Here is a 21,895-nt window from a genome sequence, read left to right as displayed (position 1 = left end):
CCGAACCGTGGGTTTTGTGAACCGTGCCACCCCTAATATATATATATATATATATATATACACACCGTTCAAAAGTTTGGGGTCAGGAAGATTTTTTATGTTTTTAGGAGAAGTCTCTTCTGCTCACTAAGGCTGCATTTATTTGATTAAAAATACAAACAAAAACAGTAATATTGTGAAATATTATTCCCATTTAAAACAGCTGTTTTCCATTTTAAAATATTTTACACTGTAATTAATTTATGTGATCAAAGCTGAGTTTTCAGCATCATTACTCCTGTCTTCAGTGTCACATGATCCTTCAGAAATCATTCTAATATGATGATTGATGGTCAATAAATATTAATTATTATTTTCAATGTTGAAAACAGTTGTGTACAGATTTTTTTTCAAAATGCGTTGATGAATGTAAAGTTCAAAAGAACAGCATTTATTTCAAATACAAATTTTTTTTAACATTATAAATGTCTGTACTGTAACTTTTGATCAGTTTAACTCATTCTCGATGAATAAAAGTATTGATTTATTTTATTTCTTTCCCCCAAAATTTAAATTTAAATTATTACTGACCCCAAACTTCTGAACGGTAGTGTTTAATGTTACAAAAGCTTTAGATTTCAGATAAATGCTGTTCTTTTGAACTTTCTATTCATCAAAGACTGTACACAACTGTTTTCGACATTTAAAATAATAATGAATGTTTCTTGAGCATCAATCATCATATTAGAATAATTTCTGAAGGATCATGTGACAGTGACGACTGGAGTAATGATGCTGAAAACTCAGCTTTGATCACAGGAATAAATAACAGTTTAAAATATATTAAAATAGAAAGCAGCTGTTTTAAATTGGAATACTATTTTACAATATTACTGTTTTTGTTTGTATTTTTAATCAAATAAATGCAGCCTTGGTGAGCAGAAGAAACTTCTCTGTTATGTGCGCGCCACAGACTGCACGCACGTCCGCTTAGAGTTCCGCCTTTTGCATTCCGTCAATATTACGTTATTAGAAAAATATTTTTTTAGAGAATCGATTTTTTGACATTTGTGAATCGATTCAGAATCGTCCACGTCCGCATCGCGATGCATCTAAGAATCAATTTTTTCTCCCACCCCTAGATTTCATACAACAGGTTAATAAACAGTTACAATTAAGTCACTTACATTTTAGATGCAATGTTGACTGTTTTTGTTCTGTTTCAGCAGCGAAAATAGTTAAACAAAGATCACGGCAGAACCATCACGCATCACGTGTTTTCTCATAACTGAACGATTCAGCATTTTTAACGAATCGGTTGACTCAAAGATTGAATGATCAATCCATAAACATCTGTCTTAATCATGATCGACTCATTCGAACGAATCGTTTGAACGAATGAATCAATGACTCGCTTATTAAGATGGATGCCTGGCGACACCTAATGGCGGTTTAGTGTTGTTTAAAAGCATCATTCTTTCCCACATGTGTGTGATTTGTGTGTGCAACATTATCATTATTTTTCTTTCACTATTATATTAGCGATTTAAAAGCACCCACTCGTGTCACACATCGATTAACCGGTGGGAAAATATCCTCAGACACATACCTAATAAATGTATATTTAAATACAATATTGGCCTACCTGGTAAAAAGTTTTATATACTATTTTGATGTCCTTTTGGACACAAGAGGGCAGTATAGCCCTATGTTTGCTTTTTTGTTGAACCAAATAGCACTAAATAGCCTGTTTTTAACTTTTTCATTCTTCTTGAATTGCAAAAACAGAATAAAATGGGTTTAGTTGTGATATTTGTATACTTTTATATAGAAATAAATGGTATATAATTACATTTTTAGAAGATTTTTACTTTAATCCCTCGCCATAGCAAAACCGTTTGAGATATTTATTATCCATTCACAATTTAGCATATTTAATGTAGTTTCATCATGTTGAAAAAGTTTGGTACGAATAAAATAAATAGTTTAAGAGGAGTGGCTAAAAATTCAGAGGCTGATTTTGCAAAAAAATTCACATTCAGACCAAAATATCTGACTTCCTGATGGCCAGAGCTATTGAATGTAAATTAAAAAGTTGTCCGGCTTGATGAGAACAATATACAAACTATTTTTTCTTTACTGTAGTTAAAAGTAACCCCCCCACTTTTGTCAAAAGCATGTTGAAAGTGACACACTTCCTGCTGCCAGTTGGTGGCGCTATAACTTTGACTCACAATAGCTACATCCATCTGATCGGCCTCTTACCACGAACACACTGCTGAAGTTTCATCAAGATCAGTTAATGTATGCAGAAGTTATTCCACTTCCGTGTTTCTCTTTTCTCGCCATAAATTCGATTCCTCGCCACAGCCAAACCGTTCGAGATATCAAAAATCCGTCCGCAATTTAGCATCCTCAAAGTCTTGACTACATGCACACCGAGTTTGAAGGGGACACGGTGAATTTTCTAGGAGGAGTATTTCACATTCCACAGCAAGCGTTTTCCAAACAACCCATAATAGCCGACTTCCTGTTGGGCTGGCGTAAAACTTGACCGGGGTAAAGTTGTTCGGCCCGATGAGATCTATATGTGTACCGAGTTTCATATTAATTCATGCGAGCGTGTTTGATATATGGATCAAGTTTTAGAACCCCGTTCAAGGGGGCGCTGTTGAGCCCCCCAGCCACGCCCGGGTACCAGCTTCAGCCCGGCCCTGATGGCCGTGGGTTCTGACCTGTGTGCAAAGTTTCAAGAGTTTTTGAGCATGTTAAGGACCCCAAAAGCCCCTGAAACCTTGATTAACAATATAAAAGCAATAGTCAAATCCCCCCCCTCCCCTCACACACACACAGACACAGAGAGAGGGAGAGAAAATTCTTCAGAAAATCCACATTCAAACCAAAATATCTCTCTTCCTGTTGGTCGGAGATGGTTAATGTCAATTAGAAAGTTGTCCGTCTTGATGAGAACAATACACATACCAAGTTTTGTTGCTGTTGATAAAACTAACCGCCCCATTTATGACTAAAGGTGGCGCTACTGAGCCCCTCACCACGCCCGTTTCTGAAACTTTGCACATGTCTACGGGCTAATAAATGTGATGTGTCTGTCGAGTTTCATCCAATTTCAAGCATCTTAAGAGTCTCAAAAGCATCCAAAAAGAAAATTAAAGTTTGATGCGTTGCCACGGCAACAGTATCTAAGATATCAATAATCCTTTCACAGGTCTACATCTGCCGTGTGTTTACATTATACAGATAAAGTTTGAAGCAAATCGGGTAAAAATAAGAGGGTGATTTCAAAGCATTTTGAAAGTGACACACTTCTTGCTGCCAGTAGGTGGCGCTATAATTTTGACTCACAATAGTCACATCAATGTGATCAGCCTCTGACCACGAACACACTGCTGAAGTTTTATCAAGATCCGTCAATGTATGCAGAAGTTATAATACACTTCCTGTGTCCCATTATTCGCCATAAATTTGTTTCCTCGCCACAGCCAAACCGTTCGAGATATCAAAAATCCCCTGGCAATTTTTCATCCTCAATGTCTTGACTTCATGCACACAGAGTTTGGTGCTGACCGGGTGAATTCCCTAAGAGAAGTGTTTCAAATTCCTAAGCATGCATTTCCAAACACCCCTAAATAGTCGACTTCCTGTTGGGCTGGCGTAAAACTTAGAGCATGAAAGTTGTGCGGCCCGATGAGATCTATATGTGTACCGAGTTTCATATTATTACATGCAAGCGTGTTTGATTTATGGACCAAGTTTTCGGACCCTGTTCCAGGGGGCGCTGTCGAGCCCCCCTGCCACGCCCGGGTACCAGCTTCAGCCCGGCCCTGATGGCCACGGGTTCTGACTCGTGTGCAAAGTTTCAAGAGTTTTTGAGCATGTTAAGGGCCCCAAAAATGCCTAAATAGTCGTAAGAAAAATAATAATAATAATCCTACCGAAAACAATAGGGCCTTCGCCCTTTCAGGGCTTGGGCCCTAATAATAATAATAAATAATCCTACCGGAAACAATAGGGCCTTCGCCCTTTCAGGGCTTGGGCCCTAAATATCAGAAGGGCAATAAATGTAGTCACGCAATGCTGATGTTGTTAACATTAACAATTTGAGAACAAAGTATAATTTGCAGTTTGACATGAAATAAGCGATCGTTAGATTTAATCAGCATGATTTACTGCAATGCTTTTTTCCCCTTGGTCAGAACAAAAGTGGATGTTACTTACTGTACTTGTTCAGATGACATTTTCCGGTGAAAATTCTTATGTTGGTCATACTTCCAAAAAGTAGAAGATTCATCCGCGCTGTGCCGTGCCGAGGCACAACCCACGTAAAGTTGATAATTCTGCGAATAACTGCAGTTGCAGATTTCGAACAGAGATGGCGACAAAGAGGAAAAACTACAGACTGCAGCTTTAAGTTTTTAGTTATTTTGTCACATGCTTATTGTCATTTATATTAGTTTTTGTTTCATATGTATTATCTGAAAATAATTAATATTGTAAATTTACACATTTTTTGGGAGAAGTTAGCATACTTATTTACCAATGGTGTGTGAAGAAATAGAACAGAAAAAAGCTTTTCCAATCAAGCTGCAAAAAGTGTGAACAGTATTTAAATGTGTGTATTTATGATATTTAAAATTATATATGGAAGCTATACTGTCAGGAAAAAAGGTACAGCTTTGTGAAAACTTAGGGTGCAAATCATAGGCGGAGGGTGAACCAACTTCAGGGTAAGGCTAAGGAGACGTGCTTCCCCTTTAAAAACGCATACATTTCCTTGTAATAGTTTCAATTTCAAGTGTCACAGCACAGCCGAACCTACACATCCTAGCATAAATGCTCCTGATCAATTATTTGTTATTAACAATTATTTACGTTCACAAACCACTGTTAATTTTAGCAGGAAAGAATGCATACTTTGGCATGGCAGAAAGCGTGCAAAGAGCGCTCCCTTTATAATCACTAAAAAGATGTCACTCTTCTTAGCTCATTGCGACCTGACAAAGTTCTGTTATAATAAATGAAGCTGACTGCACAATGAATTTCTTAATTGCATAATGTCTACACTTTCTTTGCAATTATGGCCAGTTGTAAATAATTTGTCTGTCCACACTAGACGCGGCTGCGAGATGTGTCAAAATCAATCAAAACCCACAGCCAATCAGAACAGCGTGTGGGCGGAGTCTCGCGGCAAGTGCACAGCACCAGAGAGTAATCTTGACGGCACTCGCAAGAAAATGGATAAGTAGGCTACATAATCAAATTCACAAATATTACACCATTTAAACATTATTAAAAATACATAGGCTTCTGAGTTGCTAAAACAATCTTTGTCAAAGAATACACTTGTTTGTTCACAGTTTGAATGTTCTTGTTTCCATTTGTTTAATTTCAAGATCTGAGATGAATTATCCATTATTGCTTTTACAGCTACAAAGCTGGGAGCACTAAATGATATTCAAAGTCACATTACACGCTTTTAACATTAAATAAAGCACATGAACAGTACCTGAGATTATCATTGCCACACTTTGTGTTTATTGTTCCAGCCACGACATCGCAGAAAAATAGAAACCGTTTCTAAAATAGAATCGTCGCATGTCGGCGTCGCGGCTGGTTAGGACAAAAACTCTGATTATCATGGAAAAGAGACCTTTTATCGCACGTCGCGTGTTGCGACACACAACTATGGTACAAATGCTGAGGTTGTACACTTACTGGCTCATATTTAACTAATATACAAAACTGGCCATCATGAGGTACAAACCTCAGCACCTTTCAAAGGACGAATTTGTACCATATTTAGAGGTACATTATGGTACAATAGCACTACAAGGCTCAATTTAGTCACCAAAGATACATATTTGCCTTTAAAAGGGAAAAACTGTACGGGTACCAATATGTATCCATTATAAAGGGTACACCAGGTGTACCATTGAGGGTACTGCCCCAGTGACAAGCTGTTGTATCTCTAAAGGTACAATTTTGAAGGTCTTTTACAATAGGTTTACATATAGGTAAAAAAACACTTTGATTTTCTCATAATATACATTGCACATCACTAATTTCTCAAAGAGTCTGAAAACGGTTAGTTCGAGGATTCAGTCTCTCTAAACCCCTCCTTTCTGCGAGATGAATCTGCTCTGATTGGTCAGACGGCCCAGTTTGCTGTGATTGGTCTACACTTACAGAGTGTGTCAGAAACAAAACGCCTTTTACCATATCTAAATTTCAGCTCCGCATCCTCAGTGTCTGATACACAGTGATATGAAGGGGAATGATGGCGTCGGTTTTTACATATCAATTCGAGCGAGAGTCCTCATCCTTTTTAAAGGGGGGGTGAAACACTCAGTTTCAGTCAATCTCATGTTAATCTTGAGTACCTATAGAGTAGTATTGCATCCTTCATATCTCCAAAAAGTCTTTAGTTTTATTATATTTATAAAAGAAAGATAGGCTGTACCGAGTCTTTCCGGAAAAAACCGAGCGGCTGGAGGCGTGCCGTGTGGGCGGAGCTAAAGCTGTGCTTACGCGCCGATAGCTAACAACACACAGATATTTGAAGCAGTTTTACTCACCGCCTGCGGTTCCAACGCACGACCGTGAACCTTTATCGTTGGGACTGCTCCATCCTTAAGCATTAGATGATCTGCAAATCCGGGGTCGAACTGGGCTTTGTTTATAAAACAATCATCGTCGAAATGCAGGGAACAAACAAGAACACTTGCACAACTCCGTTGATGCTCTGGAAAAACAAACTCCATCCACTGGTCCCTTAACGCTGGGTTCTTTGGGAATCTGTGCAGGGTTGTCTTGCCCTGGCAACCAAAAACTCACTTCTTTGGTGACATTGACTTCCTTAAAGCCTTAGCCGAGCACAGCGCTTTGATGGGCGTTCTGCTTTCGCTCTCTCGCTCTGGTCTACGGGTGCGCCCGCGGCCTTCCGGGAGAAGTGCCCTCACGACCCGTATAAGGAAATTCCGCCCCATCCGACGTCACACAGGCCCATACTCGAAAAAAACTTTCCGAAACTTGTGACAAACCGGAAGGAGTATTTTTGGCACAGAAATACTCCTTCAAACGTACAATTTAATTTTTGAAACTTTGTCCATGTTTAGCATGGGAATCCAACTCTTTAACAGTGTAAAAAACTCCCCCTTTAAGTGCTCACAAAGTGGATTTACAACGCTGAAAATAGCGTCTTCTCAACATGTCGACAACACTTTTCCAGGCCTCAGCTACAATTTCTAATTGTAAGGGTCTAAGTAGACGTTGTTCATCGGCAGCATAACAACACATTTGTTACATTGTTAAGTAGGTGTGTAAAAGGAAGTGAGACTGGAATTGCTGATGACTCGTTTCGACAGCTGAGACTCGTTTCGAATCCAAGGATTTTAAGATACAATAACTTTATTTGTAGTGCAATTTGATCTTTAAAACTTTGCAAGCCATTTACATTCACAAACAGCTATTGTACACACTGCATGAAAGGTAAAATAGAGGCACTTTGAAATGTAATTTCCATCACAGAATATTTATCAAATGTCAACTGTCGAAGAAGCTCCCAAAATAGTATAGGTATTCAAAGAATTGACTCTGAAACTCTGAAACAAGGTTTTAGATTTACATTTGGTCATGTGCATTTATTGTGTGGTAATATAAACGACAGCACAGCAAAACAGGTGCAAGACAAATACTGCAGAAATAATTGAAACTGCCACACTTCTCACAAAATATGTCCTTGCCTATAACATATGAAAATATAACACTTCCTCCTAGTGCATTTACTACCTTAAATGTCTCTGACGTAACAAATAATTCTCGATATGATTGCATATGTTGCCATCATGTGCCTGGATGTGGTTCTAAAGCACCTGCAGCCCGCAGAGATGGTTTTTCAGATGGCAACAGTCGCTCTTATATAAGGCTACAGATTACCTCTGCTGTGATTGAAAATATGAGAAACGTAAACAGCCACATAAGGACTTGGAAACAAAAATAGTTTTTTTTATTTTTTATTTTTTTTTATGTCTGTGTGGTGATAGCTTTTGTAAAAAGCCATCAGCGAGACTGCAGCATGTGTTTTATTTTCTATACATGCATTCTCTGTTTACCTTTCCACCTAAACTGGTTGCTGCCTCCCAACAAACCATATCCCAGCATGTCATCTGGTTTGTAAGAAAATGTAATCCATATGGAGGAGACAATGAATAAGAGAGAGGTAAAACGTATGAATCATAGAAGCTGCTACTGCTATTCAATGCCGTTCTCAAAGCTGCAATTATGATTAAAACAGAGTAATTTCATTCTCGTCGGTGGTATTCTTGAATGGCCATCATGACTAATACACATAGTCCCATTTACATTGTTTAAGATGAATTGAGGCTGTACTTTAGTGACAGATGGCGACTGCTGTGTAATTACTGTATAGCACAGAATTTTCCTTGCAAAAAATACATCCGTTTGTTGGAAAGCGTTTGAATAATACTTTTTGTGTGTGTGTTTTTTTTTTTATTACTTAGAAATATGTTTATAAAGATTGCTATTGTTAAAGAAAAGTGGTCACTTTAATCAAAAGCATGTTAAACTGGGTAGTATTTATCCTTCATTTTTTTTTATGTAGTTAAGAACGTGTTTATGTAGAGATTTGAACTGATTTGACGTGTTTTATTTTGAGACTTTATTTTGAGTCATTTACTGTATAATAAGTTCTGGTTTATCTGGTTTTTGATAAACCTATAAAACAGAAATTACAACTATAAATAGAAATATTGTGGCTGTCAAAAATTAAAATAATTAATCTTGCAATTTATGCATTTTTTTTCTTTGTAATTAATGGCTAAACACATTCATGTACTTGAAGTACAGTTCAACCACTGCAGTGTTATTTCAGTGTTATTATTTTTTTATTAGCTTTTATTTTTATAATTTAAATTTTCATGTTAATTTTATTATTTATTTTAGTCATTTCTTTGTGCTTTAGTCGTTTTACTAGTTTTTTTTTTTTAATATTGCTATTTAGGTTTAATTTATTTTTATTCCAGGTTTAGTTTTTACAGAGCTCTGCACATGACAAATATATATGTATATATGTATATATATATATATATATAATTTACATAAAATTGAAGGAACGAATTAGTAAAAAGTTTTGGTGGGAACAAATTCTTAATTCCCTAATGATATACATACTTTTTTCCCCCCGCATGGCCCCGTAACTTTTGGTTTTAGTTTAAGATAACCCTGACCCACAGTATTTATTTAGGCTATTTAAAAAGTTAGTCATTGTAATAATGTGTATAATAATTTTATTTAAATGTAATATTAATGACAATAATATGAGTTCGGAACACATTTCAATATGAACTTTTGCTAACTAAAAGACAGTAGCTATCCTTGAGCCATGCTATAGTGTCACAGTCCCTTTCAATCATTACAAATTCACAATTTTGATCCTGAAAATACTTGACAGTGTGGACAATGGACACTGACGCTGATATGTAAGCAATAGTTCTTTTCACTGTTGACTGGATAAAACTGGAGATTTTTATCATGCCGGTTGTGCTAATATAACATCACACTGCAAACTGAATGTCTATAGAAATCAATTGATCACACGTAAACCGTCTGAGAAAGATTCTGAGAATGTGTATGAACTTAAAGGACAGTGCTAACCTTGAACAGAGAAACTGGGCTTTCTTTAATTTAACCACTGAATGACATTGAAAAGTTCACAAGATCTTAACTTACCAGAAATAATGGATGCAAGTCGAAACTCATCAGAGAGATGCATTGGTTCATATGGGGAGGTCTCATACAGTTCTTCACCTTGAAAATAATAAAAAGCATAGAAATATTAGATAATCAACATTATTTGTGTTTTACAAGAATATAATATTCTGGTTAGGACACAGCATACAGGCTAATTCAGGGCTCTACGCTAACTTTTTTCCCAAGGAGTACATGTGCTACATGTTACTAATTCGTTCCTTCAATTTTACGTAAATTATATATATATATACATGCTACATGTCCTAAATGAAAAAATGTAGGAGCACACAAAGAAATATAGGAGCACAGTGAAAAAAGTTGATTAAACTGCTCAATTCATATGGATTAGTTTTATGATCTTTTTATGAACTTTTTTCGAAGCATCAAAGTGGTAGTTGTGTAGGCTGTCAATGGAGGGAAAAGAAATCTCTCAGTTTCATCAAAAAGTTCTTCATTTGTGTTCCGAAGATGAGTGAAAGTCTTACGGGTTTGGAACGACATGATGGAGAGTAATAAATGACAGAATTTTCTATTTTGGGTGAACTACCTGTTTAATAATTATGCAATTATTATTTTTAGCCTACTTCAAAATATATAACAAGAATGAACACCTCAATAAAGTATAAAGTGCTAAAAACAAAACAAATGCCCGCTTGCTTTTTTCCTTTGCAGTATTTGCAGTAGGCTACATTAAGTTGTCCCCAGAAATTAGTTTTTGTCTTCTTCCTGTCCTCAGTGTCGACTGTTTTGGTCGTAACTTCAGTTTCTGCACTTGGTCTTTTGGTGAGACCTAAACGTTGCTAATAAAATTTTGATACTCATTTGTGTGCGGGAGTTCCTTGTTTTGTTTTTTTGCACTTGGTCTTTTGAGATAATGACTATAGGCTTCATACTGTGTTGCGTAGCTCACTAAGGGCCCTATCTTGCACCCAGCGCAATTGACTTTGTACACCGACGCATGTATCATTCCTATTTTGCACCCGCGCACAGCAGACTTTTCCCTCCACAGACGCACGTCGGTAAATTAGGAAATGCATTTGCGCTCCCGGGGGCGGTTCAGCGCAAAGAGGAGGCGTGTTCCGGCGCAAACGTTCCCTGGTGCTATTTTGCAGGTTTAGAAAACAATTCCGCCACTGATGCTGGGTACACACCAAAAGATTTTTTACATCTTATAAGATTTTCAAAATGTGATAGACCACAAACATGAGGACAAAAAATCATAGATTTAACCGTTTTGCTCCTATAGTGTGTGGTGTGCCATCATGTGACAAAGACAGCACACCACAAACAGATTTTCAACCAGAGTCTTGACTGTGAACACAGGAAATCTCGCGAGACTTCAGAATAAGCATGCCGAACGATATGGAAAAAATTGCGATGATAGTGTTTGGAATGATTTTGTTGTTGGAACAACAATACTTGTTGTAATCAACAAGCTGATCCTCCATTTCTGCTGTCCACATTAATTTCACTTTGTGCTGCGCCATGACTGCGTTTGTTATGCTTCCGTCTTCCATCATCTCGCTTTCTGATTGGATATTGTTTCGTTTCACGTGATAATCTCCAGAGAGTGCGCGCGTTTGTCCTCGGAATTCCCCCAACACATCAGGATTTCTGATCGTAAATATTAAACATGTTGAATATTTACGATTCGTGATCGGGGCGGCTCCGACATTCTTCTGAGCAGGTTCGGACACTCTTAACACACCTCACACCCAGGGAAAATTTGATAAGATAATCGGGACGTAGCTAGGATTGTCGGAAGGGGGGAAATCGGCCCAAAATCACCCCGATTATCTTTTGGTGTGTACCCAGCATGACCAGGAAAAACCTAGCCTAAAGTCAGTGGTGCGTTGCGCATGTTATTTATATGCTATTTTAAGAGCGCATGCTTGGCCATAATCAATGTAGCGTGTGCACAACGTGCATACACTTTGCTTATCTCATCTACACACAGACGCAGCAGTTCTCATTTTTAGAAAACCATACATTATTACAAGGAAAAATATTAACACACGAGGGAAATCATTGTTGTGTCCATGAAGATGTGAAAAAATAGGCATAAATCTAGCTTACACATTTACCCAAATTATTATACGCCTGTTTAACGAAGCTAATTTGGGTGGGTTTATCCCATCCCTAATGTAACTTCTCTGTCTTTTACGGCCCTGACGAGAACGTCGGTCTCCTCGGCTGTGAACCGCTCCTGACGTGCGCCTGGCAAATCCGCCGATATAATAGCAATCCGCCATGGAACAAGCGCGCCTGCTCTTAAAGGGAATGTGAGATGTCACTCTGATTGGTTTATTTCACGTTACGCCCAATGAATAATGAATAATTGAATAACCTATGAATAATGAAGCTACTTCAGACCAACCCATTTTAGATTTGTGTCGGGCGCAAGAGTCATTTATCCCGCTGGTATAATAGCAACAGCGCCCAAGACCCGCCCACAAAGTTACTTGCGTTTCGCGCTTGATACTTGCGTTTCAGATCGTTAAAATAGGGCCCTAAGTGTTTACTTGACTTTTTTTTATGGTGTAGGGGCCTGTTTACACCAGGGGTCTCATTTATAAACGTTGCGTACGCACAAAAGAAGGCGTACGCCGCTCTCTACGCAATAATTGGTATTTATAAAAAGCACACTTGACGGGAAAATGTGCGGTCCTTCACGCAAACTCTGACCCAGGCGTACGCACAAAAACGGGTGAAATGAGAAATGGCGACACCGTCGGCAGATGGAAGAAACACGTGAAAGTGTGTGAAACTGTAGACCGTTGTGTAAAAGAAATGGCAATACTGCCTCTCATAATTAACATGAAGACTTCACAAAGCAAGTCTTACAATTAACAGCCTACACGAACACCCGTTTGATCGATCTGCAGTGTAAAACAAACAAAATCAAACGAAGATTACAACAGAAATGCAAATTAACACATATTTGCAAATATGTTCTGCAATAATATTGGCGTGTTATGCAATTCATCCTCATAACACATCTGTAGCTTGTCAGATGCAATCAAATGGATGGTAATAAAATGCCATGATGCCATCACAATGCTTCATGCTTTTTTGCATCGACTTTGATGTCCGACCATTTCTTTTTTATTTCGGCCACGGTCCGAGGTTGTGAGGCTGCAGCATTAACAGCGTCTGCAACCTTTTGCCACTCAAGTGCTTTTTTTGGCATTAGTAATGCCCACACTGTGCCCTCCAAACAACATTTTACTCCTCTTTTCCACCTCGCCAACGATAATTTCTACTTCACATTGAGTGAAGTTACATTTCTTGGTTTCCTCTCCATGTTTGCCATGATTTCGCAATCGATGAATATTAACTTGTGGGCGTTTCACAAACTATTTATGGGCAACTATGGGCGTGACATGAAGCCGCAAAAGCTGCGCTACATTTAGAATTGATTGTGATTTATTAAGGGAAAACTGCGTAGGATGTGCGTGCGCACGGTTTTATAAATCTGAATATTTCTGTGTGTACGCACGTCCTATGTTTCATCCGTACGCCACTTCTGACGCAAATCCTACGCAAAGTTTTATAAATGAGGCCCCTGGTCACTTCATGCGTTTTTACTGATCAAAACGATTCCATTTACACCTAACGTTAGTCACATAAGTGTGTTTTCGCAAAACTGATATAAATCGGATCTTCTTTTCCCGCGCTATATGCAGATTTAATGTAGGCCTATGCAGAGTTCACGTCACCAAAAGCAACAGATTTCTAAGCTAATTTCAAAATCAGCGATAGGAGAGAGCGACAGCAGCACTGGTAGCCTAATGCGACAGTTTACGCGTTGGCTTGATGAATAGATCGCTCATCTGTCCTGATGCGTGTTGCAGTAGCGTCATCATATCTGGCTATAACATGACATATTCCCAATAACACGCTCTCACACGTTTATTTTTAGCACTGTTGGGAGGATTCACTTGACTCTCACTTCAAATCCAGCAGTTCCCGCACATTCCCACACTATTTCAGTGATTGGCTTATTGGTTGCGAATCGTCGCTCTCATTTGAATAGAGTTAAGCACGTCATCATGTTATGTTCACATCGCGCAGTTGCGACCCCGTCCTCTTCCTTGCTTTCCATGTGAAACATTGCGACCCCATCCTCTTGCTTGCCGTCACTCGCGCACTGTGCTCGTAAATTATTTTTCAAGTTCGCACATAACTATTTTTAGGCGCAAATGTGAGTGAAATACTCGCACTGTAGAGCCCTGTAATTAATTGGTATTTTTAGGAATACATCTACATCTAGCAAGAAGTGGATAGATACAAATTCTTAATTCTTTATAATTACACTTTCAAATGGCTAGACTCTTATAAATTCTAGTACACTCTATCTCAACAATTACAGCTCAGCAGTCTTTTGTCCAGATTTGTACTGGCCAACAATCACAAATTAGCTCCCTGGTGTTGCATTCCATCGGCTGTGTCCTGAAAATCTGCTGTTTTCTAATCCAGGGCCTTGAGCTGTAGCCCACAAAGAAGTGCAACAAATCTGCTAACTGGTCCCAGTAGAGGTGCCAATATAACAATGAAAGCTGTGACACTAGACCTTCAACAGACTGATGGGAAGCTCTCAAATGAAGACTTCCAGCTGTCCAGCTCCTTGACATTTTCCTTTGAGATCCAGGGGCTGGATTCACGAAAATCTTCTTAAGGAAGAAGTTAAGCTAAATTCTAAGAGGTGCAATTCTTGAAGAACTTCTCAAATAGTTTCTTAAGAAATATCAAATATTTTATCCCTTAAAACTCATCTTTGATCACCAAAATGACATATTTAAATGTTTTTTCTTGTTATTTTTTATTTTATTTTTTATTTATGCCTTAAAATAACTTGAATGTAACTCTACACCCTTGCTTCATTAAGTATACGTGGGTCCATGAATATGCTAATTATCCCGCCTCCACTCACTCACAACTGTACTGTAGTAAACACTGCACAATGGCTGCTTTAATGGCTGCTTTAATTTAGCCATATATGTTTGAACCAGGAACTGATTCAGAAGAAGAAGTGGAAAAGTGAATTATACAGGCGCGCTACAAGTCAATATATTAGAATGGTAATGTGTTTTATGCATCGCTCTCTACAATGTCGGACACATAACAGTAATTAAAATGATTAGCCTTTGGCTTGACTACGTTATCAACAGCTAAAAATGTATTGCTAATGTGCCCATGTGCCATCTCAGAGTCAGGAAGCTGCCTTCTAAAAATCTGTATCCTTACAAGCGCTTTGAACAAATCAGACCGTCAGTGGAGAAAGGCATATAGTTCATCATAGCATCGTAATACATCCTATACATTCACCCGCTATATTGCCAAATGTACCCGTTTTTTCATATCAACAGAAAAATATACCGGGATAACCAGACTTCTTATGAGATTTCCCTGCTTCAGAACATAGTTAATGATATGCTAAAGCCCGCCCTCATGTTGACGTGATTACAAGGTAGTTTGTGACGCAAGAAACGCCTGCGATTTCAAACCACGGTTTTGAGACTGTCTTTAGATCACTGCAGTTTTAAGGAGAAAATACTCAGCAATGGAGCTGACTAATGAATTTGCACATGGTTTGTCTTAAAGCATATAAAAAACGACATAAAAACAACATTAAAAACTTGATTTTTACCACAGGGGGTCTTTAAGAAGAAAATGAAAGGTGGGTATTGCTAAAGACTCGCCGAATGAAAAACACCGCAAAGCCCATCTTTTTCCACTGCTGCAGATTACCATAGATATCATAATAAGCGTGCAGACTATTTTGGTTGGAACTGGCTTGACGGGAGTTAATCACTCAGAGACAGAGTCGTATTTTTAATGCGCTGAGTCAAAAGTTATTTTAAAAGAGCCTGTCTCAAGATGCAGCAGTCTTTCTTCCCATTCATTTGCAGTCTTTCATGCACTTTCTCCAGAGTGAATGCGATCTGTGTGTATCTCGCTAGTTCTAGCTAGAGTGAACGCTTCATGTAGAATATACGCACAAATTATTGATTTGTGTCACTTCAGAGTACTCGTCCACATTCATGGTACTAGTATGTAGCTAGTGCTATGTTGTAATGCTTAAAACAAGCCAATAATTTCATTAAACATCTTACTTTTGCAGATTTAAGACAGGGAGGAGGTTATCCCTGTCAGTCAAGTCAAGTCAAGTCTGTTTTATTTTTATTATTAATAAAAAGCCCTTGTTTCCTGCACTTGAGTCCTCGCTTCCACCTACCCACAACCTGACAATCCCAACTTTAAGAAGTTATTTACAATAATTTTTAAGAGCACTGGGTCTTATTCACTAATAATTGTGTGGATTATTTTGTATTTGTACGCACAGGAGAACTTATCACTAAAATTCCTATTTCACAACACGTACTTACGGACATGAATTTGACAATTCAGGAAGCATGTGTATGCACAAATTATAGTATATGATAGAGTTTCATTTCATCTTATATATTTCATCATAAACAGTCAAAGAGTAAGAAAAGCTGCGTTATAGCTTTAGCTGCGTGGTTTCTCTGAATAAAGCAGCAGAAATACGCTTATGTACAGTTAGCTAATCAGAGGTCTGTTTAAAAGGTGTTTATTGTGTTTATAACTGGTTTGGAGAATGGCACACTTTGCATTGTTCGAGGATGTGGAAAAATCACGTCTGCAGAGAGCGACGAAAGGCTGAAAAGGAAAGGTTGCGCGGAAATATGGAGATGGTTTGGACGTGTTTTATACAAATGACTAACCTCATTCACTAACATTAGAACGAGATTGAGAACGAGCTAAAGAAAAAAGATTTTTGGGTGGACTATCTATTTAAGAGTAATGAATGTGAAAACTAGTAGTGTGGTGGCAGTAGTAAAGAAAGTCTTGCCTTTCAGTTAAAATAGCCTTTTAAATTAGAATTAGAATGTGCTTTTTTTATCTTACCTTAATTTAGCTAGAAATAATGATAATAAAAAAATTGCTACCATAGTTATAAGATTTAATTGCTTTCAAGTTCAAGTTCAAGTTACTTTATTTATACCCGAAGGTAGATTTTGTTTGCAGTAGAGTCACACATCATCACACATTACCACACATCATCATCAAAAATCATCAAAACATGACATGTTATTGAAACATGACCTTAAAAATATCTATATATTTTTTTTACATTTCATTCTTTCCCATTTTAAAAAAAGTTACCAAGACAACCACCTTATGAAGGGATAGTTCACCCATAAATAAAAATGTGTTATGTACTTGCCCTCCAAACCTGTATGACATTCTTCTTTGGAGCACAAAAAGAAATATTTCGGGGTTTTTTCTTTCTTTTTTTTTACCCTACTTTTTGGACGTATTGTATGGGCATTAACAGAAGAAACATTCTTCAAATGTGAAAACCGAATGTATTTTAAATGTTTTTCAATCAGTTTAAAAAAAAAAAAGTGTGTCCCACAGAAGAAAGTAAGTCATACTGGTTTGGGCTGTTTTTGAACTTTTAAAAAGGACTTAATAGCTTTGGGGCAGTTTTCCAGTAAAACTGGGTTTAATTTTAGATAGATGAAGATAGATGAAGATGAAGGTCACAATCAGAGATCCACTTCCAGATAGGCTATACAATGACTCGGTGGTATGCATTGGGTAGGTTTAGGTGCCATGTGCCGGTTAGAGCTCCACACTGAAGCCATGTGTGCTTCCGTCACCCTATGATGGTTCTTAACATCATCAGCCCAGCCTGAGCTTCCCTATTCCCAGCCCAATGAGCTCAGAGGGCCTTTTGGTCTCCGCAGTGTCTTTGTGTCCACTCCAAATGTACCTCTGGCAGGGAATTCTTTTATGGGATCATCCTGGATCAAGAATTTATCTGCTGTGTCACTGTAGCTCTCTGCTATCCGCCTCCCAGCTCTGCTGCTGTGTGGCCACCTTTATGTTCTGTTCCTCAATGAGTTAATCCTGCACACACAGCCTTAATCTCTGCCATACCAGCCCGCAGTGCCTGCTTGGGGAAAATATTGCAAAGTTCCAGAGGGGAACTGCTAGTGGCATAAAATAAGTGGACACATAAATCTCGGGATAGAGGCATTTGTACCCCCGTCACATTTGTGGAGTGTACTAGACATGTATTTAGCATAAATTAGGTGAGTGTAATCTTCAAAACTTGATCCTTCTTAGAGTTTTCAGCAGGGCATTAGAGAGCAGATGCTGACATGATAAATGCAAAAGAGCAGTTATTGGCCGAGAGTTACTCTAGTAAGCAGATTTAACAATGCAGAGAACACAAACATCCACTGACATCGTCCTTGCCGCTGACTTTGTCCACTGCACTGTTAAAAATGCTGTGACTTGAAGAGTTTAACAGATGGAGAGCGTTCCCAAGATACCGAAATTAGACTCGCTTTTGGATGCTGGAAAGATTTCAAATGTGCAAACTGCCGTAGAAGTGACTGTTGTATTCATGCGTGAATTGTATTGTGAGTACTATTTTGTAAAGGAAGTCTGAACTGTTGTGTAATGATGTAATGTGTGCGAATGGAAGTGATGAGTAAACAAGATGGATGAAGCTCGCTTTTCCTGTCTCGTGTGCTTTGTTTACTAAGTCCTGACAGATGCCACAATGACCTTTCAGGATTTTACTCTGTTTTTATGGCACTAATGAGGAGTTTATATTCACTAAATTGGATTGAATAAAGAGATAAAACAAATTAATTCATCAAAACCTACTTAGTAGCCACAAGAAAATGATTGGCTGACGGCAAGACCGTCAGTTCTTACGATCCCAAACCCTAGTTACTTTCCTAAGCTGTGACGTCAAAGGCATCAGACCGAAAAATATAAATACATTTGATGTTTTGAACAGTCCTATAAATCAAGAACTGCTCAGTACACTCTTAAAAAAAGATTCTTTAATTGCATTGGTTGTTCTAAGAAAAAACTTTAACATCCACGGAAACGTTCCATTGCATTAAAGGTTCATTACAACAGAAAAAGGTTCTTTAGATTATTAAAATGTTCTTCACACTGAGAAAAAAATAAAATAATTTTTTTTTTTTTAATGGTTAAGAATTGAAAGGTTTTTTGGAGAACCAAAATGGTTCTTCTATTAAATCTGTACAAAAATCACCCTTTAGAACCTTTAAATTTAAGAGTGTACAATATAATATAATATAATATAATATAATATAATATAATATAATATAATATAATATAATATTGCTTGGAAAAAAATATGTGGTCACAATACATTGCTGTTTTGAATAGAAGTAAATGGAGAAAGATAGGTTAACCGCCAAACCTTGACCTCTTGAAAAACAACCTGATTTACCCTTTTGTGTTCTACAGTCATTTCTATAGTTCTATTATACGCATTGGTGGGGAAAAGGATTCAACAAGGGCTGTGGGTTTTCATAGTAACCGAGCTGAATATTAAGTTGGCTTGGATAGATACAAGTCACCAGACATGAGTCAAAAAGGCTACCCAACTTGATTAAAACTTGCACTGTCTTTGTGCCACCAATTTTAATTACCTCAGACAATAAAGTTGGTATAATTTCTAATTAACCTCTCCATCGTAAAAAAATGCACTTGGTGCTTTCTTCTTGTAAGCTGGGGCCTTTGTTGGAGAAACATCTTCAATGGCATATTTCAGACTCAATCGGGGAGCATGACTTTCAGATAAAGACTGTCCCCATCTCTGGATTTGAACAGCCTATGTCTTCTCCTCATAGGGGCAGAGATGTAACAGCATTGAAAAATCCTCTCATAAGCTGTATTTATCCTCCACTCGCATAAAACTTTAACTGTGAAGATGTGCAGAACTGTTTTCTCCAACCATAGCCTGATCCTTAAGGCTCAAAAACCCCTTCATCAACACCAGACCAGAAATGTGTTTCTTTTACCATATACTTATATATTTTCTATTAATGATTTACTTTTAAATGAAATTGTAATATATTTTATTTAATTATTTTGATTTAATAGATTTGATAAAATTGATTACATTTGATTCATTCAAATGAAATATTATAATTAAATGTATGCATTTTTTTTTATGATTTCAAATGAATTCATGTGAGAAAAGGAAAAATAATTAAAAATATAAATTTCCCTTGAAAATGTTCAGATGGAATAAATCTCACAAAAACTGATGCATAGGTGAAAAGTCGAAATGAATATAGGAGCGTAACTATTTAATACATGTGTTGAGATTTACTGACATTTATGGTCAAGTGGTCCCATATTTGTATTCTGGAATATTTAGTGCGTCAGTTCTTACACTAACTCATCTGTCTAATAAGAGCTCTTAAGTAAACTGCAGTTTGTGATGTACTTACTTTCTAAATACATGTGTGAGTATTTATTTACAACTTATTATAAGCAACACGATTCTATTATACTCCCTCATGGCATTTAAAAAAAAAAAAAAAACGTTTCCCTGCTATGATTTTTAGAAAAAGGATCCATTAGTCAGATCCATTATTGAGAATCACCAGGACCTGACAGAATAAAACATTTCAAGCTTTTAAAACCTTGCAATGAATAATTACTGCTCACTGTGAGTAGATTTTATGCAAAAAAAGACAAAGTTACATTTAGGCTGACTCGTATTTATGGACTGAAACAATCTAACCAGTTTATACATTCTAAGGTGGGTGTATTTAGTGAGAGAAGGGTGTCTGTCACAAACAGCAAAGTGGGGTCTATGTGGTGTTGAGTTTAAGTGTTTGTGCCTATATGAGCCTGATCTATTATTATCACTATCAGAACTGGTTCAGTCTAGCTGAGCATGGCTCTGTCACTGCGTTTCTTTTCTATTGCCACCCCCAGATATGAACTAAACCAGTCAGCAGTAATCAGAACAACAACAATGCTGTGCAAAACGAGGGGCTTTAGGGGATGCTTTTGAAATTGCTTTCTTCTTTTAAAATCAATTATACCACACAAATTCTCTGCTTGAACAAATAAATAAAGGATGACTTGCAATGCCGAAGTGAACTCATTTGCATTCATGCGTAATGTATGCACTTACATTTTAGTATGTTCGGATAACTGAAACGTACAATATCAACATTTTGACTGCATCTATATTTGCAATTTTAGAGATTCACAACTCTTTAATAGACTTCTGAAGGCTTATTGAGACTAAAGAACATTTGTGAGTTTCATACTCAGACTTAATCTCATAGCAAAACTCTCATATCAGCAAATGAGGAGAAACTTTGTCCAAAGAGGAACATTTTAATGACAATTTTGTTTAAAAATGAATTTGTAAAAGAAGTCACCCTTTGTATGGCTGAATTGAATTAGGTCTTGAGGTATGATTCTCGCTTTGGGGTGTGAGGGGTGCTGGTTTCAATTCCCGGACGAGCCCCCAATTTATTACCTTCCTGTAATTTGATCAATAATCTTTTATGATGTTCTTTTTATCATGTCTTATGGTATTATAAAGTATTGAGGGTCACAACAATTGACCTAAATGCCATTTAAAGTTATTTAATTTTGCACATTTAATTTAGCATAGGGGTGAGTAAATGAATATTCAAGGCAAAGTAAAATGCTCAAGGTTGGCTCGATGAGAAATGGTTTATTATGGTAAGATTTATTATGAAAATATCTCCAAAGAGTCTGGAGACAGTTATTATCTTATTTTCATGAGGAGGTAGGGCTTACGTTTCCCCCATGTTGTGCCTTATGGGAATCAAAGGATGCAATTAGCAAACAAAGAACAATTGCCTGATACATTGCCTCTATGGAACAAAGTAAATCTGTTTTGGAGTCTAAGCAGATTCATTAATCCTCAAATACCAAATGACTTGGCAACAGAGGGCCCAGTTTTGCTTCACAATTTGTCAGGTGCACAATAGCTAATGAATTCTGCCCTTTTCCCATCCTCATATCAACATGCTTGTTTAATTAAAGCTTTGAGAGAGGGTGGACTACACTGATATTTGATTAAGCATGCTGTTTAAAACCTGCACCTCCACAGCAATGAAATCCTGGACTAGCTGGCGTACTTTGCTAATTATCTTCAATCAATTTAGCTCCTAAAACGTTGCTTGGTTAATACTAATCTTCTGATAAGCTGAAGGAATGTAATTACAGAATCAGCATAAGTAAAGCTGGAAAATTCATAATGATGGTCTAT

The 21,895-nt window shown here is 37.3% G+C and overlaps 1 protein-coding gene across 2 annotated transcripts in view; it reads right to left on the bottom strand.

Moving 5' to 3' along the window:
• Positions 1-21,895, bottom strand: part of gfra2b (GDNF family receptor alpha 2b) — a 72,080-nt gene that overhangs the window by 39,853 nt on the left and 10,332 nt on the right. For both annotated transcript variants that reach the window (XM_084400226.1, XM_084400227.1), the window contains exon 3: positions 9,745-9,822. In XM_084400226.1, the coding sequence (XP_084256352.1) occupies positions 9,745-9,822 (78 nt within the window). The remainder of the gene's footprint in view (positions 1-9,744; positions 9,823-21,895) is intronic.

The sequence above is a fragment of the Rutilus rutilus genome (assembly GCF_951802725.1).
Source record: "Rutilus rutilus genome assembly, chromosome: 25".
Lineage (NCBI taxonomy): Eukaryota > Metazoa > Chordata > Actinopteri > Cypriniformes > Leuciscidae > Rutilus > Rutilus rutilus.
The sequence above is the reverse complement of the archived record's forward strand: the minus strand, read 5'-3'. Positions and strand labels throughout refer to the sequence as shown.